Raw genomic sequence first — 20,876 nt, 5'->3', positions numbered from 1 at the left:
AAATACAGCACAGACAAGTTATAGATACTCATTAGGGTGACTCAATGACTCTTGAATTTTGATTGAATTGAGAAATAAAAAAAGTCCAGATCCTAATTGTTTAAAATAATATTTTAATTTAGTTGACTTAAGTAGTATTTCATAAATATGAGTCTTAAAGATAGACATTGTCTTAGAAATGAGTAATTAGGCAGTTAAAGACAAAAAAGTGATATTCACTCTATTTTTTGAAGGAAGCTTCAAATAGTAAAACAAAAAATGGCCAGAAACAAATTCTAATCATATTTTGTTTTTTTTGGAGTTATTTCCTTTATGTTTTTCCTCATATAGACCACTGAAGGAGCCCAATCACTTTAACTTGTAAAAAGTCCTAACCCGTCTGCAAACATCACATTTAAATTTGGTGAGTTACATGATGATGCTCCTTCGAGTCCTCAAAAATCTTAGAAAGGGAAACCAATGAAACTAGACATTCAAAAAATGCATAGGCAGGAAATTATGATCCAAAGATAATTATTATGCAGTTCTAAGTCTTAAAGAAAAAAAACTGTTTGCTTCATTTTTTTCTTTCCTGCAAATCTCATGCAGTAGACTGCAATAGTGTCTGCAAGATGGCTAACTGCTGAGTCTTTGATTTAATGAAAACTTAGGGAAAGCCATTCAGTTCACTGCAGGGACTGCTTTGTTCTTCCATTATGATTCTTTTTTAATGAGAAAGATGATTGTAAAGATAAACTCTATTCCTCTGAATTTTTACACTAATTACATACAAAGCACTCTTTTGGCAGAAGGGGACTTATCTCCTTCAGGCAATACAGTTATCATCTTGTAACCACCCTTCAATCTCCCAAATGAAAGATGGAGCTGCGTGCCAGGAATGAGTATTTCTCTATGCCAGCTCTCAGCATGGATAGATGAATGCTTAAAGATTTCCAGAATTAACAGTCAACATGGACTCCAGACAAAACAGGCAGACAGCCTCTCCCCTTGAACTTATACGCTGTTTAAAATAAAAGAATCAGGAAGACATTCATTAATAAAGTATTTGGCATGGGGGAATGAAGCAATGTCTGATGTATAGAGTGTGTGTGTGTGAGTGTGAGTGTGTTTGTGTATAAGTTTATGTAAGGATTCATTAAGAGTAGATGGTGTTACATATTCATGTCAATTTCCTTCCATCTATAAGTCATTTATCGTACTAAGTGATACTAAGAGTTCTATGTAAGATATCATTCTCTTTAAGATTCATACACATTGGCCAGGCACGGTGGCTCAGGCCTGTAATCCCAGCACTTTGGGAGGCCGAGGTGGGTGGATCATTTGAGGTCAGGAGTTCAGAACCAGCCTGGCCAACATGGTGAAACCCCATCTCCACTAAAAAATACAAAAATTAGCTGGGTGGTAGTGGCTCGTGCCTGTAATCCTGGGTACTCAGGAGGCTGAGGCAGGAGAACTGCTTGAGCCTGGGAGGCAGAGGTTGCAGTGAGCCGAGATCGCACCACTGCACACTACAGTCTGGGAGACAGAGTGAGACCCTGCCTCAAAAAAAAAAAAAAAAAAAAGAAAAGAAAAGATTCATACACATTAGCACACACACAAAATGCACTATTGGATACTATAAGTTTCATTAAGACTGTGGGAGACTCTATTTGGTGCAGATTCACCCTGTAAGCACTGTAAGCACTGCTTATGTATGGAATATGTGTGTTTTGTATTGTTTGGTGGACTTAAGCTTGATAGCTCATGTAACACTAGGAAGTTCCTTGATGCAGGTACAATTTTTGAGAAGCAGTACTCATTCTTGTCGTCTAAAAGGATGCCACAAGGAAGTGGGAAGTTTTAGCAGCATGTCCTAATATCTCTAAGCAACTGAGGGAATAGCTGGATATTGTAAACTCTAGGCCCAGTGATAACTTATTCCATCATGGTAACCGCCGAGTTATAGTAGTTAATTTTTTTTTTCCCACTTCAGTCAGATGCATTGAAGTATAACTTAGATACAATAAAATTCTCTCCTCTTAAGTGTATAGTTTGAAGAGTTTCAACAAATGTATATAGTCAGGTAACCTCTACAAAAATCGAGATACACAGAACATTTCCATCCTCCCAAAAGTTTCCTTGTGCCCTTTGCAGTCAGTCTCCTCCCACCACTAGCCCAGGCTCTGGAAACCACTGATCTATTCTCTGTCCTTATAGTTTTGCGTTTTCCAGAACATTGTATAACTATGCACTATGTAATTATATACTATGTAAACTTTCACATCTGGATTCTTGCACTTAGTGTAATGCTTTTGAGATTAACCCATACTATTATACGTATCAGTAGCTTATTTCTTTTTATTGGTCAGTGACATTCCATTGCATGAATTTACTGCAATCTGTTTATCCTTTCGTAAGCTGATGGGCACTTGGGTAGTTTAGGTTTTTGCAATTATGAATAAAGATGCAATGAGCATTTGTATGTAGATCTTTGCAGGGACATTATGTTTTCATCTCTTGGAAAAATGCAATTGTCGAGTCACATGGCAAATGTACATTTAACCTTATGAGACAATGACAAGCTATTTTCCAAAGCAGCATTCCCACATTTTTCAAAGCAGCATTCCCACATTTTTCAAAGCAGCATTACCATGTGTATTCCCACATACAGGTGGTATATGAGAGTTCCAGTCGCTCTACCTACTGGGAGGAAGTTTTGCTAGAAGTGGATTCTAATTTTCTTGTGTGACTTTCTCTACCAATTTCCCAGCATGATATTTGTATAACATCACAGCCCCAAATCTGTTCTTCTCTTTTCCTAGACAACATAAGCATAATTCCCATGAAGCACCTACCAAAGATTAATCTCAGAAATCCCTGAGGTGCAGTCTTTATACTGTGGGGGCTAAAATTCTCCTATCATACTTAGGAAGTAAAAATAAATGCAACCTTACAAGAAATAGGAATGGAGATTTGCCAAGTAATTTCCCATAAGGGAGACTTTTTAAGAGGCTCCAGTGAATATTACCTCACCAGACTTAGGTAAGTGACAGTACTATTTCTCCCACGACTCCCAAAGGAGTTATAATTTAGTATTTACATTTGCCAAGTGCTTTCTTATTATGCCCACATGCTAATAACAGTCCCTACTTCTCAGTGATTTAGTCAATGTTACCCAGAGAACTGAGAACTGGGCTGTGAGTGAGCAGAATTCAGGCTTCTGCTCTGAGAAAATCCTAGGTTCTGGTTTAATTCTTTCACTGCTTTTTTTTTTTGACTGCCTATGGGAAGCATTAAAGAAAACTGCAATGAAAGTAGGGGGCAAAGATTCATAGAGGCAGAGGCACATTCACGGATCTGGGGAGGTGAGATCTTCAAGTGACTCTAGGGTCTGATATACGGGGAAATGCTGGCTACCTAAGTTTCCAAGCCTTTGTTGTGGCTATCTGATAGGCCTATTTTATTTCACATGAAATTCTCTATTTCTTCTAATTATGTAAGTATTTTAAGTGTGATATTGGTCATGGAGAATTTAGCCTATGTAATTGTATGTAAGAAATGTAGTATTTCTGTAGAGAACAAATACGAAGGCTTTATTGAGTTGGAAGAAATAACAATTACCTCCTAATTAATGCTTCCTCGGCTACCACCCCCAATCTCCTCAAAAAAAAAAAAAATAGCAGGATACTTTCTTGGCACAAACTCTCAGAAGAATTTTTATTTAAAATGCCAAGGTTTGTGGGACTGGACCATTGGGTAATGATTTGCATCCAGCTGTACGCGTAGACAGGGCTGTCATATTTATATATTTCTCTTATCTCTTCTGCCCCACTTGAATATTCTGGGTGGAGAAAGGGGATGGTAAGCAGAAGGGGCCAGGAGAGCACAGGTGCTTGAATACCTAACTAACTTCCTTGCTTCAGTCTTCTCACTTAGAATTAACATTTGAACCTAGACCTCTAGGATTTCCATCTGCTAGAATTTAATGCTCAATGTGAGTATTTCTCATGAAGAGTAAAGCATGCAGTTCACTTTTCAGTATTCTTTGTTTGAAAAAAATCAAAGGGATTCTACATGGTGATATTTTTATGAGTGTTCTATTAGCACTATTAGAGACTTGTTTCATTTTTACACTCACACAAAGAAACAGATACATGATTCAATAAATAGTTTAATGTATATGTTTCAATAATTCACTGAAAAGCAAAACACATGCCATACTCATCAAATTGCTTTTAGCTGGAAGCTTGTCTTTTATCAAAATTGGAAGAGCTTGTAAGAACACTTTTCAATGAAAAAGCAAAACTTGCAGAACCAGTCACCAAGAATATTGAAGTTGTTAGTACTCATAACACTCAATGATGGCAACATTTTCTTTTATTTTCAGGGTCTGTATATAAAAAGAAGCAGACACTTATGATTCTAGTCATGCTTTCATTACTGATACCCATTTTTTCCCTACCACTATGAGTTGAGGAGGAAATTGAGGAGGAAAACAAAGGCTAAAAGTGTTTTCTTTTTACCCTCAGCATCCTGCCTTTACTCCTCCAGCAATGAGTAAATTGCTGGTGTGAAAACAAAAAGGAATTAGAGAAACAAGAATGTAGAAAAACGGTAGCAGAAGAAAAAGAAGAGGAAATTATTGCTTATTAAAGTTTTTATGATTTATGTATACTCAGAAGTTAAAAACTGCTAAAAGAGGAATCACGGGTATCTATTATTTAAAAACTTAAAAGGTAGCTCTGGGAAGCAGCACGATTTTTGTCATCACAGACAAGAGAAGCTTATGGGCAAAAAGTTAGATGATACATGTTTTCTTGATAGGAACTGTATCCTATTTTCACCTTTGTCTTTAAAAGCCTGTCACATTTCTTGCTCTTACATCACAAAAGCAAGTACTGGTGGTCTTCATTGGACCCCAGTCTGTCCTCGCCTCTGGTTCATAGTCTCGGCATTTTGTTCCCTGCTTCCTGATTTCAGCTGTAATTACACGGAATTTTAAGAAGATAGTAGATATAAGGAGAAGTCATCTTTTGAGAGTTTCCTAGGCAAATGCATACGTTTTCGGAAGCTTCACTGTACTTTCTTAGTCATATTCCTTAATCACTTTGTATGAGTTGTTTGGATTTCAGGCTTTATTTCAGTGGGTACATTTTAATTTCCTAACTAACTTCTCAAAGTGGTTACAATTAAGCTATTGATGTAACAGTTATCTCTGTTTTACCTAAATTCTCAAACTTGATACGATGTCAACAAAACTACTTTGGTGGAGTACATTTCTTTCTACAAAGTTGTATTTCTGAAGGTCTTTGTTATGAACAGTAAGCATTTTTTTTTTTTTTTTTTTGAGACAGAGTCTCCCTCTATGGCCCAGGCTGGAGTGCAGTGGCGCGATCTCCGCTCACTGCAAGCTCTGCCTCCCGGGTTCACGCCATTCTCCTGCCTCAGTCTCCCAAGTAGCTGGGACTACAGGCGCCTGCCACCACGCCCGGCTAATTTTTTTGTATTTTTAGTAGAGACGGGGTTTCACCATGTTAGCCAGGATGGTCTCGATCTTCTGACCTCGTGGTCTGCCTGCCTCGGCCTCCCAAAGTGCTGGGATTACAGGCATGAGCCACCGCGCCCGGCCAAGCATTTTTTAAAAATTTTAGAACCATCTGGAAGAACACCTAGCTCCAACTATAAAGAGGGCTAGACTTAAAATTTGCTAAACTGGATATGATATTTTGTAAGGAAGATGGTACCCAAATTTTTGTAGGAATCAATTAATAATCAAGGGCAAACTCAACTCCAATTCATTTTGGAACTTATACTGGAGACTGCTGCTTCAGAGTCTTTGATCATGACTCCAGTGAAATTTTGATAGGGAGAATTCAGTTTGACTTTGAAGTCAAATTTAAGCAAGGCTTTCATAATAACCTCACCCTTAATGCTCTTGAAAGGCTTCTTGCATTTAGCACATTGTTTTAAATGTGACAATCATTAAATTTTAGAAGATACATGATTAAAACTATAAAGAAAGATTTGTTTAAAAATGTATTTCTGAGCCTAACTTCATGCTGTTAGGTGGCCCAGAGTGACAATACATGGCTCAGACCTAACCTGCAGCTCTCAGAGCGGTGAGAAAGGAGAACTTGTGACTGTGAGACTCTCCCTTGCACACACCACACTTTCCATCCTTCCCTCTTTGTTGTTCATTCTTTCCCAAATTTTCAGGTGCCTGACTAGAAAGATTAGTGTGTCTCCAGAACATAGTACTGAATCAGCCTATAGAAAATTAATGTAATTATTATGTTCGTTTCCAGATGTTAGCTTAATGTCAGCCTATTAAAACTTCTAAAGATGAAGCTTAAAACAAATAATCATTCTGAGGAAACAACCAAATGAAGACATGCCAGCAAACTTAATGAGGATCTTAGTGAGCAATGGTAAAAATCTCCAGAGGGTATTTTAGAAATTGATTCTCTCCATCACAGACTGGTATCGGCAGTCAGAATTTCCCTAGCCCTCTTCAGCCTTTTCTTTCTAAAGAGCCTCCAAATTCCTTGCTGCTCCTAGTCCTTAGCCTCTTTCCATTGGTCTTTCTTCCTGTCCACCTCCAACCCTCTCCCTAAATCGTCTATGACACCCTTGTGATGCTTAATGAATGCCAACTTGATTGGATTGAAGGATAAAAAGTATCGTTCCTGGGTGTGTCTCTGAGGGTGTTGCCAAAGGAGGTTAACATTTGAGTCAGTAAACTGGGAGACTCAGACCCACCCTCAATCTGGGTGGGCACCATCTAATCAGCTGCCAGCACAGCTGGGATAAAAGCAGGCAGAGGAACGTGGAAGGACTAGACTGGCTGAGTTTTCTGGCCTCCATCTTTCTCCCATGCTGGATGCTCCCTGCCCTCAAACATCGGGCTTCAAGTTCTTCAGCTTTTGGATTCTTGGACTTATACCAGTGATTTGCCAGGAGCTTTGAGGACTTTGGCCACAGACTGAAGGCTGCACTGTTGGCTTCCCTACTTTTGAGGTTTTGGGATTCGGACTGGCTTCCTTGCTCCTCAGCTTGCAGATGGCCTATTGTGGGACTTCACCTTGTGATCGTGAGTCAATACTCCTTAATAAACTCCCTTTCATATATACATCTATCCTATTAGTCCTGTGGCTCTAGAGAACTCTGACTAATACAATCCTCCTGACCGCACAGTGGTATCTCGCTACATCTTACACCGAGGGCTGGTCTCCTATTCAGGGTTTTGAAATTCAAAGGAAAAAAACCTCTCCTTTTGTTCAAAAGGGTCTCCGCTCCCTCCTCCTGCCTTCCCTGCACCTCACAAGGAGAGGCAGGGTGGGCCCTGAAGCCACACTGCCCTCACAGCCCTGCCTTGGATGGGCCTCTACTCCTTGCTCTCCTATATCCTCAAGCAGTTTCCTGGGCTGTCAGAGCCTTGGTATTCTCATTTATAAAATTTTGGATAATGATAACTATTTCCTTGGATTGATGGAATAAAAAGGGTAATTTACATACACAGTGGCTGGTGCATTATAAAGGCTCAATAGATGGTACTGTAATTATTAACTCTAGGCATTTTACTACATTTCATCTTCCAAGCTTTTTTAGCCTCTACCTATAAATTATTGGTATGGTTGAAATAATTCTCCCTGCCCTTTAGAATGGCTTAACTTTTTTTTTCCTGATTCAAGTTTTTGTTAAATCCCTGGATTCCTAAAAAGTGAGATGTACAAGAACTCAAAGACTAAATACAGTGTACCATTTTGCAGTACAGTTTCAGAAAATTTTTAAATCTACCTATAAGCTGGAAGCCCCACGCTTTGAGTTGTCCTGCCTTACTGGACCAAACGAATATATTTCTTATTTTATTTTATTTTTTATTATACTTTAAGTTCTAGGGTACATGTGCACAACGTGCAGGTTTGATACATAGGTATACATGTGCCATGTTGGTTTGCCATCAACTCGTCATTTACATTAGATATTTTCCCTAATGCTATCCCTCCCCCAGCCCCTCAACCCCCAACAGGCCCTGGTGTGTGATGTTCCCCGCCCTGTGTCCAAGTGATCTCATTGTTCAATTCCCACCTATGAGTGAGAACATGTGGTATTTGCAATCCAATGTATTTCTTAAATGATTGAAGTCTCATGTCTCCCTAAAATGTAGTAAATATAAAACCAAGCTGCACCCCGACCACCTTGGGCACATGTTCTCAGGCCCTCCTGAGGGCTGTGTTAGGGGCCATGGTCACTCATATTTGGCTTAGAATAAATTTCTTCAAATAGTTTACGCAGTTTCATGCTTTTTTTGACACTTAGATAACACATTTACATCATTCAAAATTATTAGCTTCCAAATCGCACTCAGGAAACATAGCTGAGATTCAATGTCAATAACTTTGGTGGCCTGAGATTTTATTCTTAAAATAATAATGACTATTGATGTTAAACTTTAAAAAACAAGCACTGATAGCACCAGTTTTTCAGAAGTAAATAAAATTAGCTTCTACAATACTTTAAACAAATCTAAAATTAAACTGGAATTCAGTCTCAACTTGTTCATATTTATTCCTCCTATGAGATGAAATCCAGTATTGTTCAAATCATTATAATTAAGCATTATTATTCTGGACAGTAATCCAAATAAATAAATGTAAAAATTAAATACTGATAGTCTTATACATGTTTCCTAAAAGTGTGACTATTAAAATTGATGTACACAGCTATACATGTGTCCTTATCTATTATTAATGTATATAATTGGCTCCAAATGTATTAATGATTTTTTTCAATGCACATTTTACAGCTGACAGCTACTATTTTGGGGAAAATTGACGCCTATTTCTGAGCCATAGATAAAAGTGTTTACACCTTGTCATAGACCCTTTTGTGCTGCTATAATGAATAACATATTCCATAATACCTGAGACTGCACAATTTATAAAGAACAGAGATTTATTTCTTATGGTTCTGGAGGCTGGGAAGTCCAAGGTCAAAGGGCTCACATCTGGTGAGGGCCTTTTTGCGGCATCCTCACATGGCAGACAGGCACAAGAGCACACATGAGAGAGCAAGAGAGGGCAAGAGGGGGACCAAACCCACATTCAGCTGATGGCATTAATCCCATGATAATGGCATTAATCCATTCAGGAGGGTGAAGCCCTCACTGCCTAGTAACATCTTACTTAATACTCCCACCTCTTAATATTGTCACAGTGGCAATTACATTTCAACATGAGTTTTGGAGGGGACATTCAAACCACAGCACACTGGATTCAGTGGCATATCATATGACTCTGAATCATCCCCTCCAGGGATGTACCCTGAGGTTTTTCAACTGCAACTGCCCCTTAAAAAAAGGTTTTCTGGCATTGGCTCTTGGAGGACTTGTTTTATTTCTTTAATTATTTATTTCAAGTTTAAAATAATTTCACATCTCATCTGACCATTTGTGGTAGTTTTATTTTTTTCTTTTTCTGTGATGTTATTAATAGAGTTGTCTGTGTTTACAATTTGTATCTTTCTTGTGTCACTTTCCCACAGAATATATATTTGTCTGCAATTCCCTTGGATTTCTCAGAGCAAGCATTATTTAGAATATCTGCATCAGGCCTGTTCCAAGTTCCAGGGAAACACTCATTTAATTCCACTGAGAGGGTAGAAGTAATGTTAACAGGGATTCAAAAAGTGAGCAATTGTACATTTTTGCCTATACATGCAGTTCCCACTTCTTGCTGAATTCATATGATTAATTTTCTTTGTGACTTATTCACTCATTTTGTTTACTGTATTACTGCAAAATAGAAAAGTACGATCTGGGGTTTTCAATGATCTTAACTGATGCTGTAAGTGATAAAATGTTATCTGGTCATGGCTCATCTTTTTTTTAGGTGTTTGTAAAAGCTATATTCCTGGTGTTTTTATGAGCTTACCTTGTCTGACGGCTAGTGTGGTGGTATAGACCAAGAAGAGAAGAATGTAATTGAGGAAACTCTGGAAGACTGGTGTGTTGGCATGGAAATCTTCTGACAGATACTTGCTAGTCAAGCCAATTCCACAAATAAGGAGGGATAACACCTGGCCCAGGGCCACAGAGATTAACATCTCCCTGAGAAATAAAGAAAAAAAAAACAGCAAAGGTCAGCAGGAAGCCCATTAAAACAATAGCAATTAAAACTTCTTGAGCACTGGTAGCATGCACTGGATTAAGTGCAATTAAATATTATTCCCTTTAGTCTGTCAAAGCAACCCCTCGAGGAAGGTGCAATGATTACTGAGATTTTACAGAGGAGGAAACCAAAACTTAGAGTGGTTAAGGAGTTTGCTCACAGTCATGTAACTAGGAAGTGGCAAAACTGGAATTTGAGACCAAATCTCTCCGAAAGAGCCTGGCTTCTAGCTACTGACCTCTGGGTGCCAATGGTAGTGGGGAGGGTGTGGGGAAAGAACATCATCTTGATGCTCACCATAGTATTAATGAAATGTTTAGTGATGGTGAGAGAGTACCTGAACACTGACTAGGAGGGACCATATTCCCACCTCATCCTCAGGTACCAATAAAGGGAGTCATACCAATAAAGGGAGACTCTTTTCTTTATAGATTGAAATCCCAGATCCAGAAACCCCTAGGTGAAGGGGCTACACAAATCCCTGAAAACCAGAAGGACCATCTGCTGTCCATTCCCAGACTCTAGAACTCAGTTCGCTCTAGGAAGCTTTGATGAGCATTAGGTGTCTGCTGTCTTCTGCTCAAGTTACAATTGCCTACACACTAAAACTGCTGTTCGTGAAAGAGATTCAGTACTGTGGTGGTGTAATACAACCTTTCAAATTATGCCAACTTATTTTTTGTGGCGTTTTTCACAGGCGCTGCCCCTATAGACCTCTGTAGCAGGGACTACGGGCAAGGGTCAAGGCGTTCATTTTGCATACAAATAAAATGCCCTCGCAAGCTTTATGGTCATATACACCCACATGCTTTTACACCAAAAAAGCCCCTGCAAATACAAAGCAGATTTCTGCCCTCCCTGAAAGTTGCATCTGACTTGTCTGGTTTATTTACAGAAACAGTAATATAATAGAATCAAGCAGTAGTATGTCTTTCATTAAAAGTTTTAGTTTATTTTTAATTGACACATAATAATCGTACATATTTATGCAATACAGCCTCATGTTTCGATACATGTTCACATTGTATAATAATCAAAGCAGAACAATTATCAGATAAAAAATTTATCATTTCTTGTGGTGAGCACATTCAAAATCTTCTAGCTCTTTTGGAATATACAATACATTATTGTTAACTGCATCACTCTAGTTTGTAATGCAGTATTATTTCTAAACAAAAAGCTTTAGGCAAAGGATTTGTGGTGTTACATATTTACTCCCCCATAACAGATGTGAGTCCATTTTTCTGGAATGAGCACAGAGTCCTGGGCAGTACTTTGCTTGTATTTTGCTTTAAAAAAGAAAAAACATCAGCTATATTTTGTTCATTCCATCTGCTTCCATGAGGAGCAAAAATTGTGGTAAGTCATGTGGGCATGCAGAGAAGAATTTTCTGAGATTAACCTGTTTCCAGGTACTGGCTCCTGACCTCTGAATTCAATCTCTATAAAGAAGCCAAAGACATACTTTTAAACATCCATGTTTAAAATGTCAGTATGCTGCTTAAAATCTTACAATAGTTCCCCACAGAATGCAGAGATCTATAAGGTCTGTGGTAGAACATCTGCAAAGATGCCTGCTGACATAGCCTTTACATTCCTGCTGCTCTGCCCAAAGGGAGGGCAGGGGTCTCTTTCTCCTTTTCTGGAAGCTGAGCTGGTCTTGTGACTTGCTCTGACCAACAGAATGTGGGGGAAGGGATGTCATGTGACTTCTGGGCCTAAGCCTTATAAAGCTCTACAGCTTCCATTTTCTGCCCTCATAAAATATAGCTTCCATGTACTTCAGGTTTGAGAGACCACATGGAAAAAAAGAGAAATCCAGCCAGCCATCACTGTCCTGACATGTGAGTGAGGCTTCTGCGTTCTCCTGCCCCAGTCAAACCATGCCAACATATGCCACCATGGATCAGAGATGAATCACCCTGAAAGATTGCTGCCTAATTGAATAACTGTGAGAAATAATACATGAGGCTGTTTTAGGGCATGTAGATGTACAATGGTTTGTTACATGGCCAACAAATAACGGAAATCATGTCCTAAACGCTTTCCCTCCATTCCCACTACCTCTGGAACCTGACCCTCTGTTTCCCTTATTACTTCTCCATGAAGCACTTTCAGCCTTACAGAGCTACTTGCACTTCAGCGGTGAGATATGGTCTTCTGTGTCTGCATTCCCTTGTATAAGTTATTATTTCCAAAAAGTTCATTGTGCCTTTGCCAGTCTGATTCTTATGTATCTTTCAAGATTTGGCTTCTATGTCACTCCCTTTGAGAAGTGTTCCGTCTTCTCTTCCCTGGAATGCATCTCTTTGTTACTTCTATCTCATTGTATTGAAACTAATGCCTTTATACCTCTCGCCTCAGCTGGACTGTGATGCTTGTACGATGTTCTTCACTGTGTCTACAGCCAGGCAGTACCATTCAGAGGAAGTAGAAAATAGAGGGATTCAAAGACAGTGCAGAGAAGGCCTAGGCAACATGAAACAGTTTATTGAAATAAAGGGGGTGATTAATAAAAGAAATAAAGAAAGGTAGAGGTAAAAAGGAGTACCAGAATTAACTCAAACAATTTCAAAGGCCAGGCGCAGTGGCTCACACCTGTAATCCCAACACTCTGGGAGGCTAAGGCAGGAAGCTCACTTGAATCCAGGAGTTCAAGACCAGCATGGACAACATAGTGAGTCTTCATTTCTACAAAAAAATTAAAAAAATTATCCAGGTGTGATGGCACATGTCTGTAGTCCCAGCTCCTTGGGAGACTGAGGCAGGAGGATTGCTTGGGCTTGGGAGGTCAAGGCTGCAAGTGAGCCATGATTCCACCATTGTACTCAAGCCTGGGCTACAGAGCAAGACCCCACCTCTTATAAAAAATTAAAGGTTTTTAAGACTGCCTAAGATAAGCATAATATCTACTGACAAAAATAATGATAAGGAGCTGGTTTTAGTGGAGAAACAATACATATTTTAGGTATATTGAACTTGAGATGCCAGATGAACTTCCAAATGATCCAGCAGTATTAGTAGCATGGGATCATGCTACTAGTGGGATAGGGAGGTCAACCAGGAGATAAATATGCAGAGGTTATACTCATAAAAGTAATGGTGAAAATACTGGAAATGGATAATATCCCCAAGAAAGGGAGAGTAGGAGAGAAAGTAAGAGAGCCTTGGGAAATATCTTTGCAGAATCCCAAGGTTGGAGGTGGGTGAGAGAGAAGAAGCACATCACTGGAGTTGGAAGTGGTTAGAAGGCTAAGAGGAAGAGCAAGAGAGTTTTCTGGTGTTAAGGAAACCAAAAGGAAAGAGACATTCATGGATTGAATAGTTGTAATACTGAATGTTGCTTAGAGGGTAGAGAGAATGAGGACTGACAAGACATAATTTGTAGTCACTGCCATCCTTTAAGAGTTTTGGTTGAGTGGAGAATAACAGCCATATTGGTGTCATGAAAACCAAGAGAACAGAGAGTTTCATGGAGGGGATAGCTAGTAGTGACTAAGTAAAAAGGAAATGGTGAGAAATTAGAGATGTTGACTTTGCAGAATTTTGAAGAATTCAAAAAATTCATGGAAGGAATTTGATATAGTCACCATGTAACATAATATCAATGATAGTTAAAATAATAATGTTTAAAATGATTTAAAAATTAATTTAGCTTATCCTATCACTGGGCCATTCTTGATTATTTGCATAATAACTTACATTCCTAAATGGAAGAAATATGAATAGAGTTACAACTAATATATAAGAGTTGTTCTTGATGCTGAGTATGTCTCCTGGAGAATGCTGTGTATGGAGTGCATCTCTTTGGGACAAGAAGGGTGAAAACTATTGCTATGACATGGATTCCTGCAGCTCTATAAATTACAACTATAGTGTTCAAAACTTTGGCAATATGCTATGCCTTTCCTGAACAAAATCACACCACAAATAAATGACAGATTAGTTATATAAGAGAATACAATTTTAGTCTTTCTTATGTATACGTGCCAATATAGTATAAAATAGCATTCTATATGCCACACACTATACATGCAAAGATGAACAAGACACAGTCCTTGTCACCGCGGAGCTACAAAACTAAGATTTGGGAGCTAGGTCCTCAAATAACTTAGTACAAAATGGAGCCGATTAAGCTAAAACAACAAGAATAATTCATATTTAGTAAGTTCTTACTATGTGCCAAGCCATGGGCTTAGACTTACACCTACTATCTTAGTTAATCCTCATAAAAACCTTATAAGGCAGCTATTATTACTGTTCGATTTTATAGATAAGTTAACTGATGCTTAGAGAAGTTACACAAGCAGCCTAAGGTCACAGAGCTAACAAGGGGAAGAGTTTGGATGCAAACTAGGTTATGTGGTTCCAAATCTCAACTTTTTAATTATTATGCTATACTACTATTTTGGTGGCAAAAATATACTCTGTGCCCTGATTGAGTGCAAGAACTTATAGCTAGAAAAACCTAAGTGGTTGGTTTCCAGAAATATTCTAGAGGAGGTAAAGACAAAAACAAATCTGGGACTGACCCTCTGATGAAAACTCTTCCATCAAGATATCTGTAATGTGTGCCTTTCAACAAGAGGGCAACACAAGTCTATTCTTGTTTCTTCAGTCAAACAAAACATCAAGTCTGCTGTATTCAATTTCAGCCTTTAATTAATGGCCATGTCATTCAGCTGCTGCTGGTGTGATTTGATGGAGAATACAAATTATGGTTTTATTGGTCATGCTAATGAGCACGACATGTAAAACCGGAAGGAATGAAAGGAACCTTTTATCAGATTAGTTCATGAGTCTTTTTCCTATTGCAGGGAGCTAGATATTGTAGCTATTGGAGCCTGCACATCTGAGCTAGTTCCTAGAGTCACCAAATAAATCAGCAAATAAAAATAGAAATAAACCTAAATGCCTAAATGTTGACATTCTGCTAACTATACCCCCTGCCCTGCCATCTTGCCCTGATCAAATTCTCTTTTGTTCTCTATTAGCACAGGACAAATCCATTTGGTGATGTGTTGTACAAAAATGTTCTCCCTGCTCTCTCTGCCTTAGGATCTCTTTAGTTCATTTACTGTTGCCCTATCCCTTCTAAATATTTTTTCCTTAGATAACTGCTATGGTAGATCTGTGGTCATTTCACCTAACTCCTCATGGCCTTATGACAATGTCTTCTTCAGAGACCCTCTATTTAGCCACTCCCTGCTCCCAAGGGTGAGGCAAGTGTCCTCACCCTCATTTCCCTATCACTATTTGCACTCACCATATTGTGTAGCTCATAAGCTCCTGAAAAGAAGGGAATGCATTTTATTCTTTTCTGTTTCTAGTGCCTTGAAGACTGCTGGACAGAAAGAAAACAGATGCTCAATAAACACAGGATGAAAGAGTGAACAAATTTATGAGTAAACAAATATCTGTAAATGAAAATGGCAAAGTCTTAGAAGATTTGGAAGATGGTTGCTTATCTTACCTTGAAAAACTACTAGCTCTGAAAGACAAAAATCATGTTGTTTTTCACTGTATTCCATCTGCCAGTTAGACATTGAGATTAATAAGCTATTTTCTGGTGCTTTTCAGAACAAGCCTGGTAAGGTGCTATCTTGCAAAAATGATGCTAAATATGGTGCCGGTTGGAATTTTGCACAGCGAGCTGTAGGTTATTCATGTAGTATATGGAATAACACACCAGATGCATTCTAACATAAGATACATAGTTCCTATAATTTTAGTGGCAGAAATGGAGAGGAGACTATGATATACATTTTCATCTTCTTTGTTTATGCATTTAAAAGGACATCCTATCCACTTTAAACTCAGAATGACTAGACAATGAAAAATGCATGAGTCTCAAGAAAAATAGTGCTGCTGGAAGCTAAATACCTGTTATAATAGAACTTGTATTCATAAAGACTGACGTAACCATTACCACCGGCACTTTGTTCTGTTAAAGAAACAGACTTTAGAATTTTGAGAGTAAACTTGTGTTACAAATTAGATATTCAAAATAGTAAGATTTAAAATAAAGCATAAACTGAATCTTGTTTTCTTCTCTTAGTTATAAGAATACATTCTTTTAAAAGGTATGAAGAATTTCAACGTAGTGTTACATAATCATATTGCTTTGTAATTCTTTGCCACAAAAGTGAAACAATTATGTTATCATCTTGAATTACAGCCCATCAACCTTTCTGTGGTGACATCTTCATTCTGATAACTATTCTCAGGAAAGTCATGTCAGATCTGAGTCAGCATATGAATTCAAACATGCATACATAATGAACACTTAAGTATACTGCCTGGACTAAAATCAATACCCCTTGAACGTGGGAGAAGCGTGTTCTACCATGTTCTTTGACAAGATTTTTGTTTGCAGAAGTTAGGCCATTGACTTCTATAAGCTCTTTGCTGAAAGGTTTTTATCACATTCAAGCATTAATTAGACTTATATGTAAGAAGATTATTAGGCAAGAAGAAAATATACACCTCCAGAAATTTATCATTAATTGGGTTTCTTTGCCTCACATTCTGCATTCATGGACTTGAATCTGTTCTTTGGCTCCGTGGTATCCATTTTGTTTTTCTAATTAGGTGAGAGAAACCAAGTAAGACGCAAGGAAGTGCTTTAAACATAATGTTTTACTGGCACTAAGTGTAGGAGATTTTTGAGACTGGTGTGAGAAGAGCGGTCACAGATGCTCATGGATGCTGTATGTTTTATGTTTACAGAAGTAACACAGAAAACTGAAAAGGCATGAAATAGGGAGCTGGAAGCCCCTGGCTCCATGAGTTCCACTAGTTAAGCTCCGTGATTGCACATATCTCTCACTCTGGGTTTGGGCTTCTTCATGTAAAATAAGGATATGATGATTGACACATGTGTATGCCACTTCTTATGCTCCCTTTCAATATTCATCCTTTTGATCTCACCTATCTCCAGTGTCTCTCGGCACTTACTCCAGCTCCAGTGGTTGCTGCCATGACCAACTCTGCATAGGCTATAACCAACATTATGTGGACACAACACAGGGGCCTTGTGTCCGATGCCCAGGCTGTGTATCTCATGCTTTCTTTCCTGGGGATTCTCAGCTGATACAGAGGACCAGATCCTGCAGGAACCTGTTTCGTGCCCACTCATGAGCAACTGGAACGTGCAGGGGAATTACTGCACCTGACGAGTAGGAAACTAGCAGACAGATACATTCTTCCTTCTTTCTCCTCACACAGAGCGCACTGTGAAGCAGTCATTTATACAGACTCTGAAGATGGTCCTGACTCACAAGGTTCTCAGTGTGTACCCTGCACCCCTGTGCTGTGTCTCCCTCTTTGCCTTCCTCAATCCTGCTCCTTGCGATTGTGTGCCTTAATAAAGTAGAACATACAAGCCTCTATCTGTCTTCTACAGGACTCAGGCTAACATAATGAGCTTTATGTTTTCTTCTACTCGACAATTCAGACTTACTTTTAGAAGATACTGGTCTGTGCACATCAACTCTTGGAATTTGTATCTTTGATCCTAAAGTCTATTCCTTTTGTGAATTTGATTAAACTCTTTGGTAGCCAAGTTACCAGCAATGTTTATTCATTAATTATGTGCAAACTCTGTGGGTTTTGGGATTAGCCACAGAGAAACAAATCAGTCAGTAGCACTTGCCAAGGCCTGCTGGGTACAGGTTATGAGAAAGGAATGCTTGGCCCTGCCTCCAGGAAGTTTAGAGGGAGCACGAAACATAAATAAATTAAACTAAACAGAGAATATAAAAATAACCATGTAGTCAAATAAATTTATATGAAACTGCTGGAAGTTGGGATAATTTTAGTTTTTAAAAGTGGACAAAGCCAATCTGAAAATGTTTTCTAGAGAACACAGTATTGAGTCTTTGTTTTTTAAATAATGAGAGAGATGTAATTTGAGAAGTTGGCATGTCATCACAGAAAAGGGAATGCCCTGCTGTCTCAGAAGCAGGGACTGACATGGAATCACTTGGCTGGTCAGTGAGAAATCATAATAATAGAAGAGATGGGTAAACAGAAGTAAGCACAGAGGAATTTAAAGTGCAGGGTAGAGTTCTAATTCGGAAGAAGTCACTTTGACATTTTTGAGCAAAAGACATGAAGTAAGCACCCCCCATAATGTCCTCATATTTATCTGCTCATTCCATTAGTTAGAACCAAATCCTGCTTTTATTATGGCTAAAAAAAGAGTTTCAATAAGAGGCAAGATTGAAGAACCAGATATCTCTTTCTGCAAATGAGGCATTCCCACTCACTGCATTAGCTCCATAATACAGGCCTGTCTGAGGGAGGCATGCTGGATGCATCTGTACTTTCAACCCAATACGGCAAAGCATCAGTGTTCCATGATTTGCTTCCTCAAATCTTCAGCATGTCTTCCTATGTGTCTTTCAACATTAATTGTCAACAGAAAAATGTGTTTTAATCTGTGGCCATCCCGTTTTTCCTGTGTATTATAGCCATCTTTACAGTAACAGGAAAAAGGGTTTTCCCAATAGTATAAGAATTTTATTTTTTAATAAGTTGAGGCTAATTAAACAATTATTACATTTAATGAAAATTTTTTAAAGTAATGAGTTGCATAACTTTAAATGTAACCTCCCCACATCCCCAAACTGCAGAAGTTATCTTTATGTTATGGTTGCTTAGTTTTTTAATTGCTTGCTAACATTGTGTCAGGCAATATCTTAAGGTACACTGTATACTTAGAACAAAGCCAATCTTTAATAAAAATGGAAATAAATCCATATTTAAAATTGTCTTGCTGACAGTTACAAATTTTAGTTAATACTTGCGTTGCATATGATTACATTTTATTTTATTTGTTTTACTCTGTAATGTGGCTGATGAAGAAGGGTCAGATTAAAAATAAGAGAAGTTTTAATTGACTTTTTTGTGTTACGGTATATTTTGGTATTCTCTTTGACTTTCAGCTTTTCTGTAGGAATTATTTTTAAATCAACAATACTATTTCTTTGCAAAGTTTAGTTACTGAACTGGTAAAACTGCAAAATCCTTTAACCAGATCCACATAAGTAAAGCAAAGTTAGGAAAAGCCCCTTCTGGTAGCAGAACATTCACTCCTGTGTCAAAGACTCTCATATACCTTAAAAGAGTCACCCATCGAAAGAAGCCAGTCAGAAAAGACCACATGATTCCCTTCTTATGAAATGCACAGCACAGGCCAATCCACAAAGACAAGAAACAGCTGCTTGCTTAGGCTTGTGGGTATGGAGAGGTAGGGAGTGACAGCTAATGAATGGGTACGAATTTCTTTTTGAGGTGATAAAATTGTTCTTTGATAGGACTGTAGTATTGGTTGCATGGATCTGTATATGAGATACTAATATACTAAAAACCATTGAATTGTATACTTTAAATGGGTAAATTGTATGGTAAGTAAATTATATTGCAACAAATTTGTTATTAAAAAAAAGAGAAGGAAGAGAAGAGAGAAGAAAAATATAAGGAAAAGAAAAATAAAATTATGCAGCTGTTTGAAAAAGAAAAGAAAGATTTGAATATCTGACTTAACTGAGTGATTGCACAAGGGTCAATTTACATGTTAAAAATTAATGAAGCTTAATTTCTTATTTTTCCACATATAAAATAAATATTGTTTTCTTCCTTTTCACGTATAAAGTAATGATAATATTTCCTTCCATAATACTAGGGGATCACATTTCCCCCTGGGATGTGTACTCTTACTTTAGAAACAACTGACAAAGTAAGGTTTTTTTTTTAACATTTTTAATTTTTTTTTTTTTTTTTTTAAGTTCTGGGATACATGTGTAGGATGTGCAGGTTTGTTACACAGGTAAACCTGTGCCAAGGTGGTTTGCTGCACCTATCAACCTATCACCTAGGTATTAAGCCCAGCATGCATTAGCTATTTATCCTGATGTTCTCCCTCCTCCTGACCCCCTGCAGGCCCCAGTGTGTGTTGTTTCCCTCCCTGTGTCCATGTGTTCATGTGGTTCAGCTCCCATGTATAAGTGAGAACATGCTGTGTTTGGTTTTCTGTTCCTGTGTTAGTTTGCTTAGGATAATGGCTTCTAGCTTCATCCATGTCCCTGCAAAGGACATGATCTTGTTCCTTTTTATGGCTGCATAGTATTCTGTAGTGTATGTGTACCACATTTTCTTTACCCAGTCTATCATTGACGGGCATTTGGGTTGATTCCATATCATTGCTATTGTGAATAGTGCTGCACTGAATATGCGCATGCATGTATCTTTATAATAGAATGATTTATATTCCTTTGGGTATTTACCCAGTAATGGGATTGCTGGGTCAAATGGTAGTTCTGGTTCTAGGTCTTTGAGGAATCGCTGTCTTCCACAATGGTTGAACTAAAAAGATAAGTTTTTAATCACTAGCTTGGTTGGTAAGAGCCTTTGCCATCTTCCATCAGAAAACCATCATGGTATAGTCAAATGAGAAGTTTTGAAACTAAATAGATCCGAATTTGGATCCTAACTACCACTAACTAGCTGAGACTCATTTTCCTCATCTATAAAATGGAGATCATAATACATATCCCACTGGCTGTCACGAGGATTAAATAAGGTAGTTTATATAAACTGCCTCCGACAGTAACTACCTCATGGTCAATATTCAGAATAATAGTTTTAATTATCTTTAAGTATACTTGGAAGTACCAACACTTTCAGTGATTATTTAAATTTGTCTATAAAATTGCATTATGATAC

The 20,876-nt window shown here is 38.1% G+C and overlaps 1 protein-coding gene across 2 annotated transcripts in view; it reads right to left on the bottom strand.

Annotated features, from left to right (window-relative positions):
* The window catches only part of SLC35F1 (solute carrier family 35 member F1), a 415,309-nt gene that overhangs the window by 159,456 nt on the left and 234,977 nt on the right, over positions 1 to 20,876 (bottom strand). For both annotated transcript variants that reach the window (XM_063666534.1, XM_054493075.2), the window contains exon 2: positions 9,912 to 10,087. In XM_063666534.1, the coding sequence (XP_063522604.1) occupies positions 9,912 to 10,087 (176 nt within the window). The remainder of the gene's footprint in view (positions 1 to 9,911; positions 10,088 to 20,876) is intronic.

Source organism: Pongo pygmaeus, chromosome 5 (genome assembly GCF_028885625.2).
Source record: "Pongo pygmaeus isolate AG05252 chromosome 5, NHGRI_mPonPyg2-v2.0_pri, whole genome shotgun sequence".
In the NCBI taxonomy this organism is placed as follows: domain Eukaryota; kingdom Metazoa; phylum Chordata; class Mammalia; order Primates; family Hominidae; genus Pongo; species Pongo pygmaeus.
Note: the sequence above shows the minus strand (reverse complement) of the source record. Positions and strands in the feature narration are given on the sequence as shown.